This window comes from Vipera ursinii (assembly GCF_947247035.1).
Source record: "Vipera ursinii genome assembly, chromosome: 5".
NCBI classification, from domain to species: domain Eukaryota; kingdom Metazoa; phylum Chordata; class Lepidosauria; order Squamata; family Viperidae; genus Vipera; species Vipera ursinii.
In genome coordinates this window covers 44,004,202-44,032,200 of record NC_139518.1, presented here as the reverse complement: position 1 = coordinate 44,032,200, position 27,999 = coordinate 44,004,202, and the positions used below count along the sequence as shown (strand labels likewise).

Sequence of the window (27,999 nt, the reverse complement as noted above, 5' to 3'; positions counted from 1 at the left end):
TTAATGCAAATATGCAAAAAGTGTTCCATTAGCACTATTCTATATAAAGGTCATCATTTTCCTGGGAAACAAGTGGATGAATGTTAAGAGACAACCTTTGAATGGACTTATTACAGGGGTAGGCAACCTTGGCTCTTTTATGACTCATGGACTTCAACTCCCAGAATTCCTGAGCCAGCATAGCTATGCTGGCTCAGGAATTCTGGGAGTTGAAATCCATGAGCATAAAAGAGCCGAGGTTGCCTACCCCTGACTTATTATATAACCCTAAGGAAGTGAATGTTAAGGGATTTTCGAGTACGATTGACTTTGTTTCTTTGAAGAAGCAAAAGATAAAACACAGCGTCTGCCAATACGCCTAAGCAAATGGGCTTTCTGTCGCGGAACAATTAACAGTCCGACCAGAGGTGGATGGACCGTGGTTCATTTGCATGGTCAATATCAAAGAAAAGAAATCCAAGGCATATTCTATAGCAAAACTTTTAATGAGAAAACAAAAGACATAGAGTCCTAGACTGACCACATTCTCTCATCAGGCAGCAGGAGAAAGTAAAACAGAAACTGTGAGAACTTTTTCAGGCCTGCGCACAAAAACAGTTTAAAACCAAAACATTGGTTGGATATAGCTGGAGTCACTATGCTTACAAGATAAGATAATACACCAGGGGTCTTCAAACTTGGCCCTTTTATGACTTGTGGACTTCAACTCCCAGAATTCCTCAGCCAGGCACGCCTGGCTGAGGAATTCTGGGAGTTGAAGTCCACAAGTCATAAAAGGGTCAAGTTTGAAGACCCCTGTAATACACAGTGCAGAGCAGAAAGAGATGTACCAATTAGAAATGAGCGAAGCTGGCAAAACTAAAAAAAAAAAACGCGCAGTGACACTTTCGCAAGATGCAGCCCGTTTGGAGACGAACGAGGGAGTGTGGGAGGGGCGCGTTGAGCGCGGGACCGGCACCCCAGCCTATCCCTCTCCTCGAACGACTCGAGGCGTTCTGACTTCCCCATCGCTGGCTTTCCCTCCTACGGGCAGCGCTGCAACCGCGCGCCGCTGAGGCCGCAGCCCTCCTTCCCGGCACGGCTGGGAAGAGGGGAGACAGGAAGGCGTGGCCTCGCCCAAAAGGAGCGCGCGGCAGGTTCCGCCGGGGGCTCGAGCAACTTCAGCCCCCCCCCTCCCACGAGCCCTAACCCAGCCACGCGCCCCCCCCCCCGCTTCCTACCTGCCATCACCTCCCTAAGCTTTTGACCAAGCCGAATGCAGAGGCCATCCCTGTCTCCACTTGCTTCTTCCAAGCTGGAGCCTGTCTCGGATAAGAAATCGAGGGTAGCCAGAACAAAGCAGACACCACCACCCCTCTACCCCGTAACTCTTCGCTCTTAGGTTATTAGCATCTCAATGGCTCGGGGTGGGAGAGGCTATCTAGATCCGAGCAACATCAAAGCCCGGAGCTGGGAATATCCGGCCGTGGACACGACCACCCCCAGGTCTTCAAATCCGATTCTCCTTTCCTCTGCAAGAAGGCCTCGCGGCTTCTCGGAGAATAAGTTTTGCTACCCGATGGGCAATGCTGGGCGAAGCCAGATCTTAACAGGAAAGGGCTAAGGGCCACGTTTGACCAGCCGCGCCCCAGCTGTATGAAGTTGCGCAATTTAATACAGCCGGGGCACGGCTGGCTAAACCAAAATAACAAAATAGTTTTTCCTAACCCCGATTGATCTATCTATCTATCTATCTATCTATCTATCTATCTATCTATCTATCTATCTATCTATCTATCTATCTATCTATCTATCTATCTATCTATTTGCCTTCAAGTAAATCTTGCTTCTTTTGTTGTTGTTAGCTGCGAAGTCGTGACCCTCTGGACAAAATCTGCTTCTAAAGCTAAGCTACTTTTGCCTGGACTTTCAACGATATGGAAAATAGGTTCCAGGTTGCAGATGTGCGGTCCAGGTTGGCTCCTAGTACTTAGTCCTGAAACGATTCCTGGTTTTCTATTGCACCTGCTGTTGACTAATTCAAGCCAGCCCCCCCCGCCCCCCTGCTCACGTTCACATGGAGATTCCTGGGTCCCAGAACAATACCACCGCCTCTCCCCGCCTGGCAAATCCTCGGCACTGAGTCTTAAAAAGAAAAGAGAAAAAAAGAGAAAGTCACGTGTTCTTCCCAGCAGCATTCCTGCGGGTCCCTCTCGAGGCTCTTTCCCATAACTTCATCCCATACATACAGTTGTGTAAAATGAGAGGAAGAAATTGCTCCCCCAGGCATGATAGCAATCATACACTTCCAGGAACACCAACAGTGCCTTTCCCTCATTTTATGTGTGTTAGAAAATTGTATCAATAATTAAAGTAAACTCTGTCATCTAGAGTTCTCCAAATGATGCTCACAAAAAAGCCTCCTCTCTCTTTGAAAACCTACCAACAGGGTTTTACAATAAATGCTATTATTTTCAAAGGCCTTCAAAAAAAAGTAGGCCCAATGGGTAGAGGTCACTGCATTAGTTGGCACAACAGCAGGTTTGTTTTCTTGGTACCAGATCTTACTATTCTGATCAAGTGGGCTGAATTTCAATGAGGCTGGCAGCTGCTACCCTCTTGCCTTCCATTACTGGAAGTTTGTATCTCACGCCTACTGCCAGTGACCAGTGCTGTTGGCAGAGACACATGCATACAGATGTACTGTTTCGGTCAAGAATTTGCTGTATGAAAGGAGGCAGACAATCCTAATTGGCAAGGCAACATTTAATAGGGCAGTGAGAGCACCACAATTTGTGTGACTTCATACAGCTCTGTCCTTTGCTCAATGCTCTTTGTCTTTTCATCAACAACTTTCTTGCCCCAATGGAATACTTCACTCGGACCTGGCAACTGCAATGGCCACAGCTTTGGTATATAGTTTTACAGAGGTCAAAATATGTTGTGTCTTGCTAGGGAGGTTTTATATTAGGTCAATATGTAATCCTGTGACGATCCTGAATTCTTACTGCATATCAACTCTAACCAGGATGCCAAATACTTTTTGCGTAGCCCCTTATTGGATGGAAGATTTTCCTTCATTATCTTTTTTCTTTGCTGCTATTAAACCTCTTTGAAGGTTTAGAATTATCCTTAATTGTCTAAATTGGTGGAATATAGGGAAGATAAAGCATACTGTAAACACTTGATTGACCAAGACTGATTAAGTAACTGGTTTTTGATGGGGGGTTTTTTGGGGGGGGGGTGTTTCAGTAGCTCCACCTCTCCAGTTATCTCTATCCTGTCAATCCTAGCTAAAATTCTTCTTAAACTGTCTCCCTAGACAGGGAAGAGACATTTCCAGCTTTGGACGTCTGAGCTTTCCTCATATCTGCCCCCGTATCTTACAAATCCCTGTCTCTTAGTGTCTTCCTCCTGCTGGAATATAGTGGATGAACCAAGCACTGACATCCTTTGGCCCTTCCACTACCTAGTCATCATAAAGCTGCCAGACCAATAGCATTCAGAAGATGTTGCCTTCCTCTGCAACTGTTGCCCAACATTGTTCCTAATAGCATTACTTTTTCTTCTAAGCGCCTGGGTTTTTAGTAAAGGCATGCTCTTAAAATACAGAAATTAAACAAATAGCTATGCTTCACAATGGAACTTCTTTTCTTGGCAAAAGTTCCTGAACCTTTAACAGCTACGGTACCCAGTAGACGGTAGGTGCATTTGTTTCTATCAACACTTTCTTGTACCAGTTTCTTATTTATGTTACTGTTAAAGGCATAAAATAAGACATTTGCCTCCCATCCCTTTTTTTAATGCTCATACAGCTAGAAGAAACCACCAATTGCAAAGTTATGAACCTAAATATGGTCTCTGTTGTGTAGCCAGACATTGGACTGTAGTCCCTTTCATAGTCACAGAAGAAACAAAAAAATCCTTTTTCTAATAAAAGCACTGGTCTCACAAGATTTGTATGACAGATAGGAATGCAAAAGTGCATGTTCCCATCACAGTCTAAGCTTGATGGGAACATAGATAAATATCTTGTTCCTCCCTCTCCTCCCCCAACCCCAACCCCCCCAGATAGTAATATACCGTGTTTCCCCGAAAATAAGACCCAACTGGAAAAGTAAGCCCTAGCATGACTTTTCAGGATGCTCGCAATATAAGCCCCACCCCCAAAATAAGCCCCAATTAAGATTGTCAGCCAGACAGCATTTAGTACGATATTTCTCCAATAAGCCCTAACCAGAAAATAATGCGTCTTTTGGAGCAAAAATTAATATAAGACCTGGTCTTATTTTGGGGAAAAACACGGTATATGTTCCTGGGACATACTGGAAAATATAGGCTACTCAATTCCAAAAGTGCTCTGAGCAGCTTAAAAATAATACAAAAGGTGTGATGGTGGTGGGGAATAATAACTAATGTCCCAAATTAAAGCCACCTAGCCATTAACACAAGGGACGCGGTGGCTCAGTGGGTTAGGACGCTGAGCTTGTCGATCAGATGGTCGGCAGTTTGGCGGGTCGAATCCCGAGTGCTGCGTAACAGAGTGAGCGCCTGTTACTCGTCCCAGCTTCTGCCAGCCTAGCAGTTTGAAAGCACGTAAAAATGCAAGTAGAGAAATAGGGACCACTACGGTGGGAAGGTAACAGCGTTCCGTGCGCCTTTGACGTCTAGTCATGCCGGCCACATGACCACGGAGACGTCCTCGGACAAGCGCTGGCTCTTCGGCTTTGAAACGGAGATGAGCACCGGCCCCTAGAGTCGGAAACGACTAGCACACATGTGCGGGGGAACCTTTACCTTTAGCCATTAACACATAGAAGAAAATAGACTGAACAAGAAAAACTGCCTACTGCAGGGAGAGCACCAGCTATCCTGTCAGTTTTCCAGAACATCCAGGTCTTGGAGGCTTTATTTTTTTTGTTTGTTTTTTGCCCATTCCAATAGTAGAATATGACTCCAGCAGCTAGTTAATGTCATGTTAAAATGAGAATAACAAATGATCCACAAAACAATATGGGTTAAAACAATAATAACAAAAGACTCCCCGAAACATAGTGTAACCCAGGCCAATCTCTTTCAAAGAATAATCAGAGGTAGGTAATCTTGCCAATAACCCAGTCGTGTACTAAGAAGGACTTTATACGTGATAACCAGCACTTTGAATTGTACTTGAAAGTTGACTGGGAATCAATGAGCTGTGATGAGAGCATATTGTGATATGCCCATAATTACCCACACTGCTGAATTCTGAACCAACTGTAACTAATCTAAGTGGTCTTCAAGGGTAGCCCCATGTAGTGGAAGTTGCAAGAGTTCAAATGGGAGGGGACCAAGGTATGGTGGAATTTGTGCAAAGGTGGATTTGGACACAGGCCCTCCTGGTTGCTGCTATTAAAGATAAAGGTAAAGGTTCCCCCGCACATGTGTGCTAGTCGTTTCCGACTCTAGGGGCCGGTGCTCATCTCCGTTTCAAAGCCGAAGAGCCAGCGCTTGTCCGAGGACGTCTCCGTGGTCATGTGGCCGGCATGACTAGCACGGAACGCTGTTACCTTCCCACCGTAGTGGTCCCTATTTTTCTACTTGCATTTTTACGTGCTTTCGAACTGCTAGGTGGGCAGAAGCTGGGACGAGTAACAGGCGCTCACTCTGCTACGCGGCACTCGGGATTTGATCCACCAAACTGCCGACCTTCTGATCGACAAGCTCAGTGTCCTAACCCACTGAGCCACCGCGTCCCTTGCTGCTATTAGCCAGTCCTTAAACAGAAGTCCAGAAAGACTCCAAAATTGCAGGCTGGTTCTATCTGGTAGAGTATTAACCCATCCAGAATTGATGATGGGAAGTGCCCAGATATGGGAACCCCTAAAACCCAAAGCCACTTGGCTTTCCTAGGGTTAAACTGGATCCCCTCCATATCCCATAGCCTTCAAAGCTTAGGAAAGGATTATCACTACACCATGTCCCAACTCCTAAGTTCTTAGGCCTGTACAGAAGGATGCTATGATCAACAGCACTGAAAGTCACTGAAAGAACCAGGAAGGCCGGGACAGATGTCTCACCACGATCCTGTTCCTACCACAGATCATCAAAAAGTTCAATCAGAGATTTCTCATTACTGATAAGTTAATCCTGAATGTCAACAGTCTGGTACTGTTCTGATTTTAAGTGGAGTGCCGTTTCAAAGGAGAGGCACAGCTATAGAAAACACATTCCCATGGTTCCTGAAGGATGGGACTTGAAGGGTTCCTTCCCTATTAGATCTGATCAGATGGGCAGAAACTACTAGGGAACGAAGGTCCCTGTGTTAGAAATGTCCTGCAGCAACACTGTAATCTGGCAGCAATTACTAAGGCACTCTTGAGGCTAGGCTCCACACCCATTGTACGGCTTCTTTAATGAAAAAGCCTGGGAACGGTTCCATCAATTAAAAAACAAGACTGAAACATCCAGCCCGGTATGTGAACTTGGAAGACCAAATGAAAGCAGCCTTTTGCATTGTCTTTCAAGCAATAGACAGCTGGGATTTGCTGTTCTTTGCCTATTCCTCTCCTTCTGAGGGAGCCAATAGCAAGTGCATTGTGTAAGAAATTCCAAGAAGGTGTGGTTCGCACTCGAATGTACTCACACTGCGAGCAGTGTCAGAAAACAAACAATGGTGCAAACTATGATAAAGGAGAATATCTGTAGTTCAGGGCTGAAGTGAGGGGTCCTTGGTGCTCTCTGAGCTTTTTTTCTTGCATATATTTCATAACCCAAACAGGTAATATCATCAATGTTACCTGGTTTGGTAATGACATGTCTGCAAGAAAACAACGAAGCTCAGAGAGCACCAAGGACTCTTGCATCTGCAGGGGGAAAACATCCAAGGATTTCTGCCCAGTGCAACTACAAAATTACAACCCAGGGAAAATTCCATGGATATGACCTGCACACAACCACAATATCTAATTGAAAGCAAGTTTCTGTTTGAGGCTTCATTGCTTTTTGCCTAAAAAGCGGCAGAACAAATAAGGAGACAAAGAACCAGCCTCCACTGAGCTGAGGCACAGACACTGAGAGGGTGTGGGAGAGAGGAATTTCTGCTGGAGAGGGGGACTCAGAAGAAACAACAGATTGTAACTCTCAGAATGTAATTCTGGGCTTCTAAAACTGGCAACAAAATATTGCCAAGTTAGTCCACCACATGTCCTTCCAGGATATTGTATTTTATTCTTCCTCTCTCCCCTTTCCTCCAATTCCCCACCTTATTGATTCATTCTTAGAATTTTCCCTGTTTTTCTACTTCTGTAAAACTCTGGGATCCTCCACACCTGTTGATACCCTTCTTGGGGGTATTCCTTCAGCTATAGAAGAAATCGTACTCACAGAGTGGCTGGGTACATACATAGCATGATTTGGTTTTGGCTTTCTGAGTTGTACAAAGATAACTACTGGAGCTTACAAAGCCATGGTTTATAGCCTTGTATATTGCTTTAAAGTGGTCCCAACTTACCCACTTGAGGTTAGCTGAATAAGCCACAATTTATTCTATAATTTAATGAAACTATCCCATTTGGAGAAGTGCAGTCCTGCCCAATGTTGCATCACAAACCCAAAGGGCACAAAATTGGGTAAAACAGGCTTAGTGTAACATGTGAATCTAGACACCGAGTTTGCTCTCCTCCAGCTGCTATGACAGGAAATATTTTTTCTGCCAAGAGGCATTCTCCTTTAAAAATCTGTCGGGATTTCCCACTCAAGCAGGGGGAAGGACCAAAGCTCTTAAGAGAGCAGAGCTGTAACAAGACTTTCTGAGCTTAAAGGTAAAGGTTCCCTCGCACATGCGTGCTAGTCATTTCCAACTCTAGGGGCCGGTGCTCAACTCCGTTTCAAAGCCGAAGAGCCAGCGCTTGTCTGAGGACGTCTCTGTGGTCATGTGGCCGGCATGACTAGACGCCAAAGGTGCATGGAATGCTGTTACCTTCCCATCGTAGTGGTCCCTATTTTTCTACTTGCATTTTTACGTGCTTTCGAACTGCTAGGTTGGCAGAAGCTGGGACGAGTAACAGGCGCTCACTTTGCTATGCGGCACTCGGGATTCGACCCGCCAAACTGCCGACCATCTGATTGACAAGCTCAGCGTCCTAACCCACTGAGCCACCGCGTCCCTTTCTGAGCTTAGGTCATGCATAGTTATGAGGCAGTTTCAGTGATTATAGGAGCACCTTTTCCTAGAAAATCTTTCACCAGTTGAAATTATTAGAAATTATCTTGCACCACATCATCTTAGTCACAGGCAAAATTCTAAGCATACACGGGTGCATCTCCTCAGTAGAAAACTTTGCCCAACACAGCAGATCAACTTTATTTAAAAAAAAATATTGATTTTTAATACAATTCAGAAGTATTCAAAAGTACTTATTCAACAAACGTGCTGTCTATCATTCATTAGTACAAATTGAATTCCTAATCCCTTATTCTTTTCTCCAGCCATTGATAAAATAAATTCCAATTTTGAAAATATTCTGTTTCTTATTTTCTTTCAACCTCAGAGTAAGTTTGTCCATTTCTGCAAAATCTAGTATTTTTTAATTATTCCTTCCTCTGCTGGTATTTCTTCATTTTTCCAATATTGTGTGAATATGATTCTTGCTGTTGTTTATCACATGTAAAATCAAGTATATATTTTGTTTGTCAAGCAAATCAACTTTAGAAGGATGTAGAAACAAGGCAGTCATGCCAGACATGCTTGCAGTAATTTCACACAAAGGATCAATATGCCATTAGTAGACTGTAAATCTTAAGTATTTCATTGGATGAGTTGTTCCATAATTCAATATTTATATTTAAGTTTTAATATACATATACTATGCCTTTTAAAAAACTGCAGAGTTGTTTACAACATATTAAAAATACAAATCAATATTAAAGAACATGGCCCTTACTAAGTTATGGTTTGTTTAATTACGGTTATTAAATTACCATGGCTAGAGTTAACAAGTCATGCTGAAAACTGGTTTATAAACTTCAGTGATTGGTTTCATATAGCATGTTAAGGGGGTTTAAATTCTGCAGTGTATGAGCTGGCATTATAGTAAAACTGATTTTCTCAGATTTTTTTTTTATACTGAGCAATGGGAAACTTGTTCTTTACCTAACATAAATGAAACACCTCTTGTAAAAGATGGTGTTTACTTCCATCAGATAATTCTTGGCATCCTAACCCCAAATTACCCAGATCTTGCAAGCAAACAAGTGATAACTGGCAAGTCTCAAACTCTCAGGTAATTGTCCCACAAGTTAACTGACTATGTCCCAATTCTTCTGAATATGTTGTCCTAAACTAATCCAGACAAACAATATGACACATTTGACAACCATGGATGCTTCCTGTTTTTACAGGTATGAATATGACTGTCTGGAATACTGTGAATGTGCTGGTAATGAATGGTTAGTCAAAAACTGTATTGAAAAAAAGAGTGGCTAAAACATGCAGATTTTTCCCCAACACCTTGGATTTTGGATTTTTTCCAGCCCCTTGTAGGTGTGTATGTGGTCACATGACAAGGAGGAAAGTTCAAATGGATTGGTTGCTCACCTTTCAAGCAACTCTCCAGTTGTAGTTCCCATAGGGACTGAGATATTTTTCGGGATATTGGTTTCTTTTACAGTCCCACTTTGAGCTAGCCCTTTATCAAACTTTTGAAAGGGCTAGATTTTTTTTTACTGTTGTCTCTGCTTATACCAACTTTGATTCTATTTTCAAAGAGTTATCACAGTGATAGGTAAACAGAGAGAATTCTAAGACAAATAACATTTCTTGATCTTGGAAATCTCTCCCTGAACTTTGGAAGGGAAATCTTTCAGACAGAAAGGGAGACAATATTTGAATTACTGGGAAACAGTAAAAAAAAAGAATGGTAGTTTAGATGGATGGAATCTTCAGAAATATGCATATTTATTCTTAAAATCTGATATGAGATTAGTACTCATATTAATTAGTACAAATTTTAATTTTTTTTCCAAATGACAGATTTGTTGATGTATACAAAGTAAAATATAAACATCCTCATCATATTTTACTAATGTTATACAAATAACAATAATATCAATTCATAAATCAATATCTTCTTGTTAAAGTTTGATTTCCCATCAATATTTGAAATATCTTTGTCAGTTATGATTTTCTCAATATTATGTTTATATAGCTAAGAGTTTTATTCATACCAGCCATCCTCTTATTTCATATTTCCCATATCAAAAAAGGAAAAATACTATTTTAATTCTAAATCATAAAAATCTAATTATATCTAAAGGTCATCCTTTAATCATATTCTAATAGATATTTAATCATATAATGCTCCCTCTAATAGGTCAAATCTTCTGTTTTTTAAGTCTAACTCTTTCTTTCTTTCTTTCTTTGCCAAATAGTTTCCAGGCCAAGGTAATTAAATCGCCCAGGAATTTTCTTTCTATTTTTCTAAACGTTGCTTGGAATCAGGAAGACAATTTAGGTAGGGTATTTTTGGGGGGGAATTCCCTCCATTTATATTCCTTAAGCAATTCCCACTTTCCTTCTCCCTCAATTTCTCTTTTCATTTTTTTGTCTCCCAAGTTGTGACATTTCCCCTGACAGCTCTATATTCCATTTTTAAAAATCTTCTTCCGTATCATCAGTTACATTTTGCAGACCTAAGGGGTAAAGCGTCTTTTCCATTTTTGTTGTTGTGGCTAAGCTTTGCAGTATTTTATTTATATATCGTAGTAGTCTATATTTGTCTCTGGGTCAATTTCCTCTGCTTCATCTTCTAATTTCTGGTTTATTTGTTCACACTTTGTAGTCGTTGTCTGGGAATTTCCTAATTGTAGATTTAATTTGAAGATTTGCTCACTTATATTAGCTAAATTGTTTTTAGTCTCATTATGGGTTTTTTTTGTGTCCTCTTTATGTGTGACAATTGTTTGGTGGATTAGTTGTAGCATAGAGTATATTTCCTTCTGAAAGGTGTTTATTTTTTCTTGAGGCATCATTCCTAAAGATCCTTGGTTAGCCTGAGTGGGGGCTTAAAATGGAGGTGCAAGGTAAATTTTCTTACCATCTTTAGCTGGGTGTAAAACATCCATTTTATTTCCCCCCTCCAAATAATCTGTCAAAACTTTTATGTTCTCCAAATGTATGTCTTGTCTCGTATCACCAATCTTAATAAGAGTAGAACAAAGTTTCATCTAGTTTTCTGGCCTTTATGTGTAGCCTTTATAATCCAATATGTTCCAGAATATGAGTCCAGTCCTAAAAGCAATATTTTGTAGTGTTTCTTTATCTCAGGCATCCAAGAATTGTCAGTCAGGCAAGGTTGTAATCGACAATGTTCAAAGTGTTTAAAATGTTCAACCACCCTGAAAACGGTTCAAAAGTCTCTCCCAGCCAGACATAGTGAAAAGCCGAATTTTTCTTTCTTTGTTTATAGTCCAAGAAGGTCAGGGTGATAAGTATGCCAAAATATTTTCCTTTATTTCCTTTTCCTTTTTTAATTTTTTTTATTTTTAATCCCATTTATATCCCGTCCTTCTCCGAAGACTCAGGGCGGCTTACAATTTAAAGCACAAATCAATGTGCTTAGCAATATTGCCAGCTGTTCTCCATTAAGCTAGGAATCACCAAGCAGTCAGGAAGCTAGTTGTAGTGCTATACTCAAATTCACCATTAGATCTCATTCAAAATCTATTTTCCACTCTTAAGACAAAGGGTTGATTTCTCATATTTCACCTCAATGTTTTTTTTCCAAAGAGAAAATCTTTAACAGTTATCTCAGTTCTCAAATTTATCAAAACTGTAGCTTTATGTTACTTCCACTTCAGTATTATATATTTCTGTCCCCATAAAAGAAATTAAAACACTGCTTCCGTTCCTCTGGAAGGGTGGGGCTACAGTTCCCTTCCTTCTCACGTTCGGAGATTTTTCGCTTCTTGGAAGCCTTTCCCAGGAAATTCAGTTGCAGAATAATAAAGAAAGGACCAATATTCTCACCCAGTTCCAAACATACTGTTTACCATCTGCTAATTGGTGCTTTTCTTCTTTGGCTGTCAGTGGCTAATGGCTGGCCACAAAAATGTAGCCAGTCTTTCCCCTCCCGGTTTGGAGGGCTTTCCTCGGATCGAATGAAAAGACCACTGTCTCTCTGTGATTGATGAGGTACCCCCCACTCCTTTTCCATCGCCTGTTCAGGATGACTTTAGGCCCTTTTAGGGGCCCCAGCAGGGCAAAATCAGGTGCAGAAGCCCTGCCTTCCTGCATCCGTCGAGCCGCGACACAAACTGGAAGTCCCTCAAATGACATTATTCTTGTTAAGAATAAAGTAATTCAAGAGTTGACTTATTTTACAATCTTTAGAGAAAATAGAAATGTGAGAAATTAAACCTATTAAATAAATTAGCTTCACGTATCATTAATACCAGTCGCATAATTCAGTTTTTGCTATTTGTGAAAACAAACAGGTTGATTTATCTTGGGATATCTTGGATCAGAATTTTGATTAAAGGATTTATTGCATAATATATATTCTCCATCATCTTGAGACTAACTTAATGTTTTTCTCTCTAATTAGAATTTAGATTACAAATACAACATAAATATCAATGTTCTATATTATTCCAGTGGAAACTGAACTACGAAGTACTGTCTCTGGAATGTTGCATGGGGGAAGTAGGGGGATTCATTAGACATTCTCAACTGTTTAGTTGCTGTAAACTATGGAAATCTAAGAAAGATTTAAACAACATAGAGGCAGATGGATAAACAGCTATAGGAGGATTAAATGTCAGTTTGAGAAAAGATTAAGGCCAATAACCTCCCCCAGGTTGTCTAGAAATGAACCTGCAAGAGTAATATTCATTTGCTCATAAAGAAAAACAAGCACAGTTCCTTTTTTATGCTCAGATAAGGGATGACTAAGGTATGACCAAACATTTTGCAATCTAAAACATTAGAAGAGCCAAAAGAGTACTTCATACCATAGCTACCTGTTTCTTGGAGTAAAGAAAGTCAAGGAATGCATGACAGAGAATGTTAAATGAAAATCAAGTTAAAGGCATAATAACCAGAATAATAAGCATGATAATGCACTATAAAGAAAGAAAAGCAAATATTTCACTGTTTCAGAATGGGGAAAAAAATCACTGGTTCAGGTTAATGGCTACAAATTTCACTCTAGGCAGACTAACATGAATGCGTGTCTAAAATGTTCGCTTTATTGAAAGATAAGCAATTTTTTGTAGCCTGAAGCAAATACTAAGGCTACTGTCTACTGAACAATAAAAGCAGAAGCCAAGAGATGAATAATATGAGATGAAGTATCATACAGTGGAATGTTGGTATATAGAAGTGCATGCTTTATTTGTGTGTGTGTGTGTGTGTGTGTGTGTGTGTGTTACAGTAGCAGATGAACACAAGCCACTTAATTCACCATTGTTATACCTAGAACACACAGAGTAATAGGTTGGACTCATAAGTATCTGTTTGGGAGGTGGCAAATGATGAAAAAAACTGTGTTATAGGGAGTCTTCGACTTTTGACCACAATTAGGCCCAGAACTTCGGTTGCTTAAACATTGTGGTCATTTAGTAATTTGTGCCCAATTTTACAAACTTATTTTTCTGCATTTAAGCAAATCATTATAATTGTTAAGCAAATTCAGCTTCTCTCATTGCTTTTGCTTGTCAGAAGCTTCCTGGGAAGATCATAAGCGTGATTCCAAGGCCCCCAGGATGCTACAAATACCTGCCAGTTGTCAAATGCCCAAATTTTAATCACACATCAGTTCTGCTTCTCCTTTTGTAATCTAAGATCTGACTGATAATATATGAAGGCTTTATCAGATTCTTACCAGTAGTGCACAATACTGCCTTCAAATCTGAGCCCATCCCTTTTTACACTCATATTCCAAAGGAACCCATAAGGGAGGATTTAAGATAAACAAGACCAGAGCATAAGACTTTTGCTTGAGTCACTTTGCAAATATCTATGCACACTGATGGCAATAAAGAATCAATTATACATGGCATGCATCTAGCAAATGGCCAAACATAAAAACTGGGCTGGTTTCTAGCATAGAACACAAAAATGACACTTTGATCACAGATAACTTCCATGAAGTTTAAAGATGCCACTAGCTTTAAAGGCAAAAGAAAACTCAATGCATTTCTCACTAGCATTTCTCTGTACAAGTACACATAACTTCCTTATGGCTAATCCAAGCAAAGTGAATAGGCATGCTATAAGACAAGTATGCAAGTGCTACTGTTCTAAAGAACAAGCTCAAGGCAGCAGGCAAAGCAAGCTTCATAGCAAGGAAAATTAAATGCTTCACCAGTAAATGAGAAACCCAGCTAAAATAATTTTCTCAAGTAAATTGGCTTAAAATTATGGGGACTGCAAAGCAAGACATCCAAAAGATACCAGTTTGGAGAAGGATAAACTAAGGTAATTTTCTATTTTAAAATGTAAGTTGCCCAGAATTGTCTGAGAGTTGATTAATTGATTATGTGTCACAAAGTTGTATTTGACTCCTAGCGACCACATAAACATATTTTCTCCATAACAGTTGGACACTTCTCCATGATAGTCTGGGAGTTGGTCAGCCTCTAAATTCTATACATTTATCTCACAGCCCAAGACTTCCAAGAGATTTTGCAGAATATATATATATATATTTAAATCCCATTTATATCCCGCCCTTCTCCGAAGACTCAGGGCGGCTTACAATCTCAGAAGCACAAATCAATGTGCTTAGCAATAGCCTTCATTCTATGTATATGCCTGCTTATTAGGGCTTTCGCCGCCCCCCCAAGCGGCATTTTTACAAAGTCAACTTATTGCCCCCAACAATCTGGGTCCTCATTTTACCTACCTCAGAAGGATGGAAGGCTGAGTCAACCTTGAGCCTGGTGGGACTCGAACCTGCACTAATTGCAGGCAGCTGGTGTTACTTAAGGAGGCATTAGCCCACTGCTCCACCAAGGTTATACCTTATGTATTGCTTAGACCAAGCCCTGGGCATTTTACGGCCCCTGGGCCACATTTGACTCTTTAGGTTTCCCTGTCTGGCCCATGTGAGATCAATGGGAAATTAGAAATTAAATGTAAATAACTGTACACTGTGCACACAAAACAACTACACTGCTTTTATTTTGAAGGCGATTACTTTTTTTTCCAATTTACGTATGTGCCTGCATGCATGCGTCCCTACACATTTCACAGCCCTATTGGTTTGACTCTTCATAGCAATCCTCCTTTCTTAATGTGACCCCTTGGGAAAATTAATTGCCCACACCTGTCTTAGATTTAGAACTCTGAAATTTATGAAACTTTATTCACAGATCACTTTTTATTTAATCCCTTCAACAACAGCCCTGAGAGGCTGACCTGGACTGACAGGGATTTTAATTATGTTTTTAATTTTTAACTTTAATTTTTAACTTATTTTAATTTTAATTTATTCTACAGGGCCATTAATTTAATTTTCTTTTAACTCCTGTATTATTGTATGTTATTGTTGTTAGCCGCCCTGAGTCCTTCGGGAGATAGGGCAGCATATAAATCAAATAAATAAATAAATAAATAAATAAATAAATAAATAAATAAATAAATAAATAAATAAATAAATGGAACTGAGAAGGAGTGGCCCAAGTACCTCAGTGAGGTCCACGGATGAGGGGGAAACTAGATTCAGGGTCTTTGTTATCTAATAAATCAATAAAGGAGATACAAAGTTAGTTTCAAAGAACTGCATAGGATCCAGTCCTGAGCTCAAAGATTCTTTTGGAAGCTATACTGAGAAAGGGAGCTTAGCAGGCCACTGTACTTAATGCTGGGCACCTTAATTTGTAGTTGTTTATCCCAACCAGGAAGGAGAAAGGGGCAAGCATAAAAGAAACCAAGCCTAATATATAAAGAGTATTGTTTACAGTGTACGAAACAATTATTTAATTTCTATAAACAGCTGATGAATGACGGGCACTGCGGTAAATGCAGGCATTTGTTTTAGGGCTGCTTGTCTAGAGAAATGCAGAGACTGCCCCACAGTCCTTTGATGATTTCCCATAACTTACCTTGGTTTCTTTTTATGTGGTGCCTTAGGGTGCTGGGAGCCGTACGACGGTAACAGCTGTTCCGTTGCCAGGCTTCTGTGCCACCTGCCCAGCCAGCTTTATCCTCCCAGTCCAGGCTCCAGTCTGAGCGTCCTGCACGTGTCCTGGGACACCCACCCTTCCAAATCTGTGCACCTGCTGCAGTTTCAATTCTTTTGATATCTGCCACATATTGGGTCCCAGCAATTTCACATCCAGTGTCTAACTCCCGATTGCCATTCTCATTTCTCAGGGACCAAGGTGGTGGATCTTCCAGGGCAGTGTGTTTTATAACATCTGTGGTACAGCTCCCAGAAATTGCTCCTGAATGTTGGGCGTTGTGGGAGACTTCACACAACATAAATAAGCTTTCTGGATTACTAAAGTACTTCCAATCAGTGCTATAGTCCACATACCTGTCATTTTTCTTCTTATCATTCCTATCCAAGTTATGGCCAGCTGTGTTCCAATCCTCTCTTGGACGGTCACTGAAATTCCAATTTCCCTTCCAATAGTTTGTATCCAAATGTTCTGCATTTCTGGAGAATCTAAAATCGGCATCCTGGCCACCCTTATGCACAACAAAAGATTTCTTATGAACCACTCGGGTGTTATTTTCAAAGTCTGTATAGTAGCCGTCTTCTTCCAGATAACCATTGCTTCCTGCCTCATGCTCAAAATACAGATTCATCTTCCTCTGATCCACAGATTGCTTATCCTCCTCCACATAGTCCTTGTGGTTTCTGGTCACGCTGTCAACCCTGTATCCACCATCCCCCTTCTTGAAATGGTCACAGACTCTCTTCACAGGTCTGATGGTGCTATACAGGTCCCTGTTTCTATACTCGCTCTTCCAGTTTTCACTACCACCATCTTGCCTATGTCCCTTATAAATCTTTCCTCTCCTTGCAGAGTTGTAGTCTTTGTACTCACTGCTGTGGAATTGTGACAGATAGACCCGTTGTCCTGGAGAGTTTATCTGATTTCTGGATTCAGAATAAATGCTCATATTCTTCCTGGTGTGCTCCTTCTCACCCCACCCCCTTTCCTTCCTCACAGGTTCACCATTCCTTCATAACGACCCTTTCCCTCCACCTCACCCTGAGATGGTGCTGACTAACTGCCTACAACAGAGAAGCTGTGTAACCTTCGTACCCAATAGGCAGCCAGTTCAGACAGCCTCTCCCTGCTGCTGGCAGGTAATGAGTAACAAGAATACCACAGTTTGGATTGGACCAGTGCCCTGCCCAAACCGGCTTCTCTGCTTTATAGTGCTAAAGGCAAGAATAAGTGATCTCTCTTTAGGGCTCATAGGTTCAGGAAAACTAAGCAAGTGGTTTATGTGTTTATATCACCCAAGGACTTGTCCGGGTGTGGGAATAAATTTTTATAAAGCACACAGCTTTGGAGAATTTCCGAATTCTGGATTCTTAGCTGTCTCTGGTCTTCTTGTTATAGAAACATCGATTACCCTGACTATTAAGATATCCCACGTCAACAGGTATTCATAAATGTACGCTGATAGTCATAAACACTCACCCTTTAACATTATTAAGTCCACAGACATGTTTTCCCAGTGAATCGTTCTATTTCATCCGAAAAGCCTGAATACTTAACAAATAATACAGCACTGGGCCTGAATGCTTTTCATATCTCAGAATTCAGCTAATTCATCATCTCAAGCCTACAAAGTCCTAGATAGAAACTCTACGTCTCTGATAATTAGCATGGGAATGATTAAACTTCAGAAAATAAAACTGTGGCATCTAATGCAGAATTCAACAGCCAACTAATTTCACAGGTTTCAAACACAAAAATACCTAATTAGCAGATTTTCTAAGAAGATAACAGGAAGATGTTTTCTTTCTATGATCACTATTTTTTTATTAGCACATGTCTATTTTTCTCAAGTCTCTGTACCGCATTAAAAAGATCAAAATTACATAATCATTATCAGGGAGGAAGCAGGAACAGGAGAAAAACACCAAGAAACAGTTATGATGCTCTGCAAAGCACTCAGATGTGCCGAACTGCTTATTAATTCAGTGGATTTGAGAGAGCAGGCATTTTAAAGTGTACTTTCCTAAAGACCCAAGCGCTAATAGCATTTTAGTCAATAAAAATGGAAAGCATTTGCACATCATAATTTATGCACACAGTGATTGGTAGCAAGTTATTCTCCTAAGATTCAGAGGAATTTTTATTATTTTTATTCTTTCCCCAACCTTAACCCCTCATTTTCTAGTTGATATTGACCCTCCTGATTAGAATGCATTGCAAGCTAAGTCAGCCCACAGCCTGAAATTCAATCCTAACCAGCTCAAGGTTGACTCAGCCTTCCATCCTTCTGAAGTCAGTAAAGTGAGGACCCAGATTGTTGGGGGCAATATGCTGACAGAGAGTGCTATAAAGCATTATGGGGCGGTATATACTGTAAGTCTAAGTGCTATTGCGGTTGCCATTCCATTCTGCTTCATGCTGGGTTGTAGGGTATATACAAGAACTTGTTTATATATTTTGGCCTAAATGCAGTATTCATTTTGGAGGGCTGTTTGCATGTTCTTTACCTGTTTGCATTCTTTTTGCAGGGTTTCACTGTTAACAGACAGAATCAGAGTAAAAGGGATGAGGAGTAAAAGGAATTTGCTCCCCCATTACTCTTACATATTTATTTTTTTAACACCTGAAACAAGTTAAGTGGATCTGTGGTAATAACATTGCCACGCCATGGTAGTTGCACGGAAACAGCCAATGAGTAAACAATATGCTCAAAAGCCAAGGAAATTTTTCTTATAACTAATGCATTACACAATATCACTGCTCAAGTTACAGTTTGATCTGATTATGGTTGTAAGCAAGAAATGTGGACATCTAGAACGTATTTTCCCCAGAAGTATCCTAATCTGGCACATTCTTCCCAGGCTGAGCCCTCTTTTAGAAAGACGCTCTGAGACATTGAGCATAAAAATCTTTTCTGTAAATACTTGCCCCAGCCAAAGATCTTGGACGAGCAAGAGACAGTTTAGATTATTGTGCCCCTTATAAAAACCAGAAATACATTGTGCAATGTCATTTTCTTTCTTTGTGGAGTCTTTGGTGCTCTCTAGGCTTGGATGTTGGCTTGTAGACTGTACAGATCTGTATCGATAATGTTACCTGATTGGGCAATGAAATGTCTGCAAACAAACAGCTAAGCTCAGAGAATATCAAGGGCTCCAAATTTCAACCCTGAACTACATATATTCTTTTCTCCTTTTTAAATTCAACCTATGCAAAAGGTAGATATGGGGTAGGGTCTGTCCTCTCTATCCACCCTCACCAAGACTGACAGTACTCACCCTTCAGCTCCTGTAGTTCCAGGCACAGAGATGACATTTTAGAGTCCCAGAGGTCCAAGCTCTCTAATGTCTCAGCTCGTCCAACTTCATCCTGTGGTTGTTCCAGAGTTTCATTGAGCTCTGTGCGAGTTTTCCTGTAAAAATCAAGTTCTTGCTCTAATTCCTGAATACGATTCAATAAGAAAGGCCATGGTGATGTTCTTCCAGACTCAACAGTGTTCCCTTGTCTCTCCCTGCTCCCCAGCTGCTGCTTCATTGAAGTTGGGCTTTTCCTTTGGCTTCCTAGAGGTGGAAGTGGTGCTGGCCTGGAAGGCCGCATAGAAAGTGGAATACTCTGTGCGAAAGATACAGTGGTGGGGCTGAGCCGTACTGGCACATGTGGTGAGGCAGAGACAGGGGTATCAGGTCGAGGAGGGGGTGGCCGTAACACCTTTCTTCTCTGTGAAGTATTCTCTACTGTACCACATACAATATCTCTCTCACAACTGAAATCCAGAATGGAAAAATGCCGGGCAATATTGTCCTGCTCAAAAGTATCACAGCCACCATGGCCTATGGGATTTGTCAGGCTCTGTTCAAACTGAGCCAACTGCTCTGTCAATTTTGAGTCAAGGTCCCCACAGATTTCCCCATGGTCCACACCTTGAGGAAATTCATTCTGAGGACCTTGACAGACAGACCAAATGTCCAAGCTCTCCTGAGTTGCACTGGAGCTGGAAGAATGAGATTTAGGTTTCTGCTGGTGACGATCTGTGCAAACAACTAAGTCCTCACAAAGAATGTTTTGGTGGATCAGACTATGAGCCTCTCCATCCTGCTCTAAGTGCTTGCAGTCCTTCAAATGGTCCCATGAAGTTTGGGGGGTTTGAATGGGCTCTGATTTATCCAACTGAATTGGAGAATGAGGTATGGAAGAAACACCATTTACAATTTTATCAGAATCTAGAGGGGAAGTGGCTAACACTTCTAAGGGAACAGATCTAAGGCAGCCTTCCTTCTGGTGGTTTGGTATTTTGTTCTGATTTACTTCTGAGTCCAAAGAATTCCTTTGTATCAAAGAAAGTTGACAAGTCTTTTCCTCAGTATGGTCTGAGCTCCAGCCAGGCTCCTCCAACACACCAGGGGAACCTGCCTTGTGAAGACTGCCTGTAACAGAATCCACCTCCTTTGGCAAACATCCAGATTTCCATTGCTTTCTAGGCTGTAGGCAGTTCTCCTCCAACCTCACAAACCGGTGTGGAAAGATGCCGCATTTTCCTCGAAGTTCTCCCTCTAGCCAGCCATCTTCCAGAACTCCCAGAATTCGGATCCGTTCCCCCACCTCAAAGTCTAGTTCTGTGGATTCCAGGGCTTGGAACCGATAGAGGGCAATCCCATAAGGCCCTGGCAATGCTACCTCATCACTCCATGGCTTCTCCTTTTCCTGGGGATATGTATCTTTCATTCCATTTATCTTTGGAATCTCTGATGAAGTTGGCTCATCTGGGTTATTGTTGGTTTTTAGGGGACCCAAAAGCTCCACAAATCCCTCTGGGAAGATGCCTCGGCGACCTTGAATCTCCCCTTCAAACCATCCAGGTTCTGGAATTCCAACAATGATAATCACATCCCCTTCCCGGAAATCAAGTTCCTCCTCCATCTGTGCTGAAAGGCTCATCAGTGCTCGGGCCTGACCCAGAGCGTAGGTTGGCATTTCCAGTGTTGCACCATGTGGGAATTGGGGATGAAAACCTGAGAGGCTGAGTTCTCGAACACAGGATGACGGGAAGAAGCCACTAGCTCCCCAACTGCTCCGACCTTTGAGCCAAGGAGAGGCTATAGAATCATTCAAAATCACCAGGTCTCCTGCAGGGATAAGGAACACATTTTTATTTTATCTTATTTATTTATCAAATTTCAACACCAACCAATCAACGTCTTGATTTGGACCCAGAAGCAAACTGACACCCAATTCATTTTGCATCGCCAAGGTATTATCATAGAGGCACCATGTGCTTCTGCCCCCACATTCTACATTCCCAGATACTCTTCAAGAGTAGCCCCATGTGAAGTGTATTGCAGTAGTCTGTATGTGAGATGACCAAGGCATGAATGACTGAAAGAAGAGCTTTTTCATCCAGGAAAGAGCATAAGTACTACACAGCAGGAAGTTGAGCAAGAACCTCTTAGCCATGACTGCCACCTGCTCCTTAGAGGGGGTCTTGAGTCCATCAGGATGCAAACCCCACCCAAGACTAAAAATGATAACCCCCAGATACAGGGGAGCCTCCTCCATACAGCCACTCTGTCTTACCAAGGCTCAGTTGAAGCCTGTTGTTCCCCATCCTGACCCCTATAGTCTCCAAGCACCATGAAAGAGCATCCATAACACTGTTTATTTCACCTGGGATGGAGATATACTTTTGGGTACCATCCATATACTGATGATATATCATTTTGTGGTGACAGATGATCTCACCCAGCAGCTGCATTCAGAGGTTAAAAAAGAGCAGAGAGAGATCAAGCCCTACAAAGCAGAGGCTGTAGCCTGTACCTCTCGCTTCCTATCAACACCTGGAAGACGGAGGTGAACTGATACAAAACTGTGTCCACCACCTCCCGCTCCCAAAAGGATGCCACGTTTGATGGTACTGAAAGCTGCCAAGAGGTCAAGAAGAGCCAGGAGCCCCAACCCAACCCACTCCTGCCAGAGGTCATCCAACAACAACAACAAAAATGGCTCAGGCATGCCCCTGGTTACCTCTCCTTTTACAAGTAGTCCTCAGCTTACAACTACAATCAGGAGCAAAATTTCTGTTGCTAAGCCAGGTGGTTGTTAAGTGAGTTGATTTGAGACCTTTTTTTGCCATCGTGGTTTAGCAAATTACTGCACTTAAGTGAATCACACAATTATTAAGCAAATCTGGCTTTCTCTGTTGATTTTAGTTGTTGGAAGCCATCTGGAAAGGTTGCAAATGGTGATCACAAGAACCCGGGATGCTGCACTGTATGACAGTGCAACTAGCTGTATGCTAGTTGCCAACAGTCCAAATTCTGATCACCTGACCATAGAGATGCTGCAACAATTGTAAGTGCGAGGACTGGGAGCAAGTCACTTTTTTTAGTGCTGTTGTGACTTCAAATGGTTGCTAAATGAGTGGCTGTAGCCCAACTTGAGACTTCAACTCGGAGCAGGCAGTCATAAAGATTGTTCTCAAGGGCATCTGACAAACAACTTTATATTTATTTATTTCTAGTCTGCCTTTATTATTTTTATGAATAACTCAAGAAGGCAAACAAATCCAATATTCCCTCCTCCTCCTAGTTCTCCACAACAACAACTCTGTGAGGTGGGTTGGACCAAGAGAAAGTGACAGGCCCGAAGTCACCCAGCCGGCATTCATGCCTAAGGCAGGACTAGAACCCACCGTCTCCTAGTTTCTACCTTAGTGCCTTAACCACTAGACCAAATGTGCCGGAAAATGGCAGCTATCCTAGTGACTGGAGAGATTATCAGACCTCTGTTCCAAATATAGCAGGACTACCAAGGTACAGAAGCAGAAAGCCCTGGAAAACCACTATGATTGGAACTGCAAGGGAGATAGGACACTAAATAGAACCCCTTCTGATGGACTGACAGAGAGATCTACAGAAGACCAGTGCATTACTGAATTCTTTTGCTCAAGTAAGGAATGCATGGAAATCGCCAGTACCTCTCTGCAAGGCCAAGCTGCCAGGCTCCTGGGAAGTAAAGTTGCTGACACAAACAAACAGCTTCTCTCCTTGGTTCATAACAGGAACATCCACAGGTTCTACAAAGCTGCTGGGGAACTGACCTAGAATGAGGTAGAAAGAGCATTTTCAATAGAACAGAAAAAAATCTACATAGTGAAAATTATAGACATGGATCTGTCTCCTAATATTTCATTCTTCGTCATGACATACAAAACCCTTTTTTTTTCTTCTCCTGCTACCATCCTTCTCATCAGGATTCTCCCAGTCTTTCACACTGAAAATATGGTGGGAAATAAAGCAGTATAATACACTGTCTTTAGTGTTAACTATTCTGTTGTCAATTCCATAAAATTGAAGAGTCTGTACACTGTTTTTCTCGTTTGATATGCATTTGCTAAGAGAAAGAAATTCTGCAGTGTTGGAAATCTCAAACATGAATTGAGTTTTGCTACATGAGAATTGATAAACTTTGAAAACTCCCATTGGTAACACCATCAATATGCAAATGTAAGGAAAATGTGTTATGGTTTACCAGGTCATTGGTCCACCTTACTTACGTATTGTCTACTATCACAAATGTACCCATAAGGAAAATTAAAATTTCTTAATTGAAATAGAAAATTCCACAGAAGCACCAAGTGAGTTTCTACATTAATCCTCTTTTTCTTAGAATAGCAAGCATTCATAACTGGATGACAAACGAGAAATGCTTAGTATGGCTTCTATTTTGCTTTGATCTAACCCGTTCTTCATGATGAAATTATTTCCCAGCATCTTTTCAAAAAAATGGGAGTCAAATTCATAAGTCAGATCCAGTTTGGCATAAAACAAGATGACCATAATGGGCATGGAAGGACTGAAATATAATTAAACAAAAGATCTGATTTCTAATACCCTTACAGAAAATTCTAAGCACTTTCTTCTGGGTTCAAAGGAATGATTGCCACACAAGAGAAATATGTTGCTTTTCCTTTGTATGGGACAATCTCTTCCCTCCATCCATATTAGTTTGTTCTTTTTACTGAAAATGTGATTCATCTAGAATTTTTGTCCATGAAGAAGCATTGTTATTTTCTGTCTAGATATGGGACTGCCAGGACATCAAGTATAATGTTGTACTTGTCAATATCTCTAACGATTGTCTTAGTTCTAATACGTTTAAAAATAGGTTCTGGAATATATGTATTAAATCAAGTGGTTCAGTTGATGGTTAACTCTCCCTATCTGTTAGTGGAAAAGGCAAAATACGACTTAAATAATTTTTGATTCTGTGATGAGCCACAAGGCTGAGCAATCAATGAATGCAGAGAGTTGGGAATGGCTCCCTCTCCTGGTTGCTGCAAGTTTTCTTTCTTATGTTGAGAAAACTATTTCAAAATGACCTTCTTGTAGGCACAGTTTATTTCAGCAAATTAACATGATATCCATAGGTTACTATTTTTGTTCACTAATCAGCCTGTTTAATTTTGTTTCATCTGTTCTCTTTCTCTCTTTCAGACATATGCATATTCCCCCCCACACACACACACAGACTGGGAATAATAATTACTGGCAGAAAGTTCCACAAATTTTTGTTCTATCCTGCTTTTCCAGTATTAAGTTCCTGAACTGTAATAATTATTGTGAATTGCTGTTTCATAACATAAATACCTATACACTCATATTTTTGTAAATAATTTTCATAATTTAAATTTTATAACAGAACAATTGTTATACACCAAAAATCAAAATAATACATTACCATTTCAGGATTATCTCCATATTTAATGATTAATTTCCATGATTCAATTCTTTTGAAAGCAATAAGACAGAGGCATCTGCAGCAAGCTGTGATTTCATCAAATTAATAAAATATGATTTGTGGTGTCACAAGGAAAACTCTATTACTAATTTTCCTTGTAACATCATGATACAAATACAATAAGCTTGCATCACAATGTACATATACATATACATACACATATACATACATACATATATATTAAATAAATTTGGATTGCTGACAAAGAATTAAAGGGAGACTGATATAGCTTTAATTCTTTGTCAGCAATCCAAATTTTTTTAATGCAAACAATTGTCGCAGTTGCGACTTGCTGTCTGTGGATGGCCCTAGTTTGGGCTGATACAGGCAAAAAGATTTCGCCCATATTTGGGCCGATGAGGTGCTCAAAACACTCAAGACACACACACACACACACACACACACACACACACATACTTGTTGTCATTTGTCTCTTTTCATCTCAGCATCCCCTATTTGCATTTGCATGTAAACTGTAAATACTGGCAGTTCGTAACAGGTTTAGAAAAAAGGAAGCGTATCACTTCTGAGAAGGCAGACTAGCCTGCTCCTTTATCAGTGTGGCAATTAAAATTCCATATAATAAAATTCTTTTGCAATTAATAATAACTTGCATGGACCTACAAAACACAGGAATTGTAGTGGAATGGAGGTGGTAGGGGAGAGAAAGAGCTTCATGAGTGGCCAGGCCCTTTAAACACGCCATAAGGTAAATTTGACCAAGAGTACGGTATTATAATTTTCTTTCAGGTTTGCACAGAGAAAGTGGGGCAGTTCCAATGAAAGATAGAGAGATATTGTGCTTGTATGAGGTCAGGAATCTCAGGTCATTTTGCTCGTTTTCGAAGCAGGCACTGCCCTAAAAAATATCCCAAATTGTTCAGGGTATTGTGGCCAAGCTGATCCCATGTCATGAAGCCACTGAGTATATACTGAGACTTATATTCCATTTGACTGGTTAAGGAAACCAAGACTTATAAAAAGAGAAGGAAGCTTCTGATATATTAATAGTTATCTCATTTCTCTAATTGCAAGAACAAACAGTACAACAGAGAGGTGTCAGGAAGTGTGCGGGAGTCCAAACATTTACAGAAGTGACAAAAAGTATTAGACAGAGAAACCAAAACATCCCTTCAAAAAAGGGTGAGGGAGGGGATAAAAATTTTCCTTTGAACAGCTCTACAAGACTATGGTCTCATCCATATAATCACTTTGCTGAGTTTTCCTCCTGTCCTGGAACCAAAAAGAGTTTATGTTATCATAAATTATGCCGCATACCTTTCAGGCATACCAGAATGAGGCTGTGTTGCATTGCAGAGGTCTACCATGTAACACTTACAAAGGCAGAAATTGATGGTTTCCTTGAATGCAAGTCCAGTTCCTGAACCGCAGGAAACATTACTACTAACCACCACACAAAAAGGACATTGTGGAGGTGCTTATATATGTCCAATCACATCTTTTTCTAATTTTTCATCAGAGTTATTGACCTATCAATCACTACATAGTAGTAAAGAAAGGCTTAAGATTTTTAAATCTTTATTGAGGATATTTCCTTTTCTAGCACTTTCACCCCAACCGTCTATGGAGATTCTCAATCATCCAGGTCAAAAGGCAACTGGACTTTCTTTGTTGTTGTTGTTGTTGTTGTTGAAAATGTTTCACTTCCCATTCAAGAACTTCTTCAGTTCTGACTGAATGATGGGGACTGGAAGGATTTATGTACCTTGACTGCAAAGAACATAGAGCCTTCCATTCCCCACCATTCAGTCAGAACTGAGTAAGCTTCTTGGATGAGAAGCAAAAAAAGCAAGTCCAGTTGCATTTTGAAAAGCACCTTTGGGTTTTGATGCAACCAACTTCATGAACTGACCCAAAGACCTTTTAAATGTACCTGTGACTCCTTCCTTCTTCCCAAAGAGCCAGAACTCATCTATGACAGCCAGCACTTCAATGATATCCCCCACAAACAGTGGCAGCTCCTCAGATACGCTGGGGCAGAAATCAAAGACAGCCCGAACCAGAGACCCTGTCTCCATCTTTGGAATCTGCAATAAAAAAGATACAAAATCCAGATTAGGACAGCAATGCCAACATGTTACAGATTGAAAAAGACATGTAATTGGTTGCAGAAATGCAAAAAAGTCATCTTGTTCCAGAAATCATGTAAAGACTTGTGCCAGCTACTCTTTTGTAGAACACAAAATGTGTTTCCACATCCCACTAACTGTAGCAAAACAATGCCTTGCTAACTATTTTTATTTTTTATAATAATTTTTATTAAAGATTGCAATATATGGATAATACAAAATAAAAAAAGAAAGAAGTGCAAATAAATAAATAAATAAATAAAAGAAATAACTCCCCATCTCCTCCCAGAAAGTATAAGCATTTGTAACAACTTATTACCATCTCTTAAAATACATATAAACAACTTCTTCATCAACTCCCCTCTCCCCAACTTTTAGCTATCATATTTTGTATTTTATATTTTAATTGTTTTATAGCATTCTATTTATATAGTTTTATTTTTAGTATTGTAAGTGCCATAGAGTTATGCTGTGGTAAATGAGTGGCCAATACCTTTGGTAATAAATAAATAAATAAATAAATAAATAAATAAATAAATAAATAAATAAATAAATAAATAAAACACACATACATACATACATACTCTCATCCCATCTTCTATAAACAAGTCTTTAAAACCTTATCTTCCATTCTAATCAGGAAAAGATCCATTAAGAGTCACCAGAAATAACAAACTATGTATTATAAATTTGATCTAATGAGCCTATTTTATTCCTTTGTTTTACATTTATATCTCACTTCTTATAATTAAAAAAAATCCACAAATTTCATCATCCAAATGTAGTTAGTAAGAAAACCAAGAAAAATTATCAGAGATAACAACATAACTATTTTAATTTTAATCAGATAAATTTGAAATATAGCAAACAAAATCTTAAAATATCATCCAGTCCTGGTAAAAAAAATCCATTAAAAATTTCCAGAAATACATATATAATTTAAATTTGGTCAAATAAACCATCTTTATATTCC

At 40.3% G+C, this 27,999-nt stretch overlaps 1 protein-coding gene across 2 annotated transcripts in view; it reads right to left on the bottom strand.

Moving 5' to 3' along the window:
* DNMBP (dynamin binding protein) overlaps positions 1 to 27,558 on the bottom strand; it is a 43,498-nt gene extending 15,940 nt beyond the window's left edge. The window contains exons 1-3 of one of the 2 annotated variants that reach the window (XM_083364343.1): positions 26,831 to 27,558; positions 23,114 to 23,236; positions 19,422 to 21,266 (exon numbers count right to left, since the gene is read on the bottom strand). In XM_083364343.1, coding sequence (XP_083220469.1) covers positions 19,422 to 21,266; positions 23,114 to 23,236; positions 26,831 to 26,975 — 2,113 coding nt within the window. In that variant the 5' untranslated portion in view covers positions 26,976 to 27,558. Of the gene's footprint in view, positions 1 to 16,065; positions 17,120 to 19,421; positions 21,267 to 23,113; positions 23,237 to 26,830 lie in introns of those variants that run through there. The other variant, XM_083364342.1, reaches the window with a different exon arrangement.
* Positions 27,559 to 27,999: the final 441 nt, after the last annotated feature.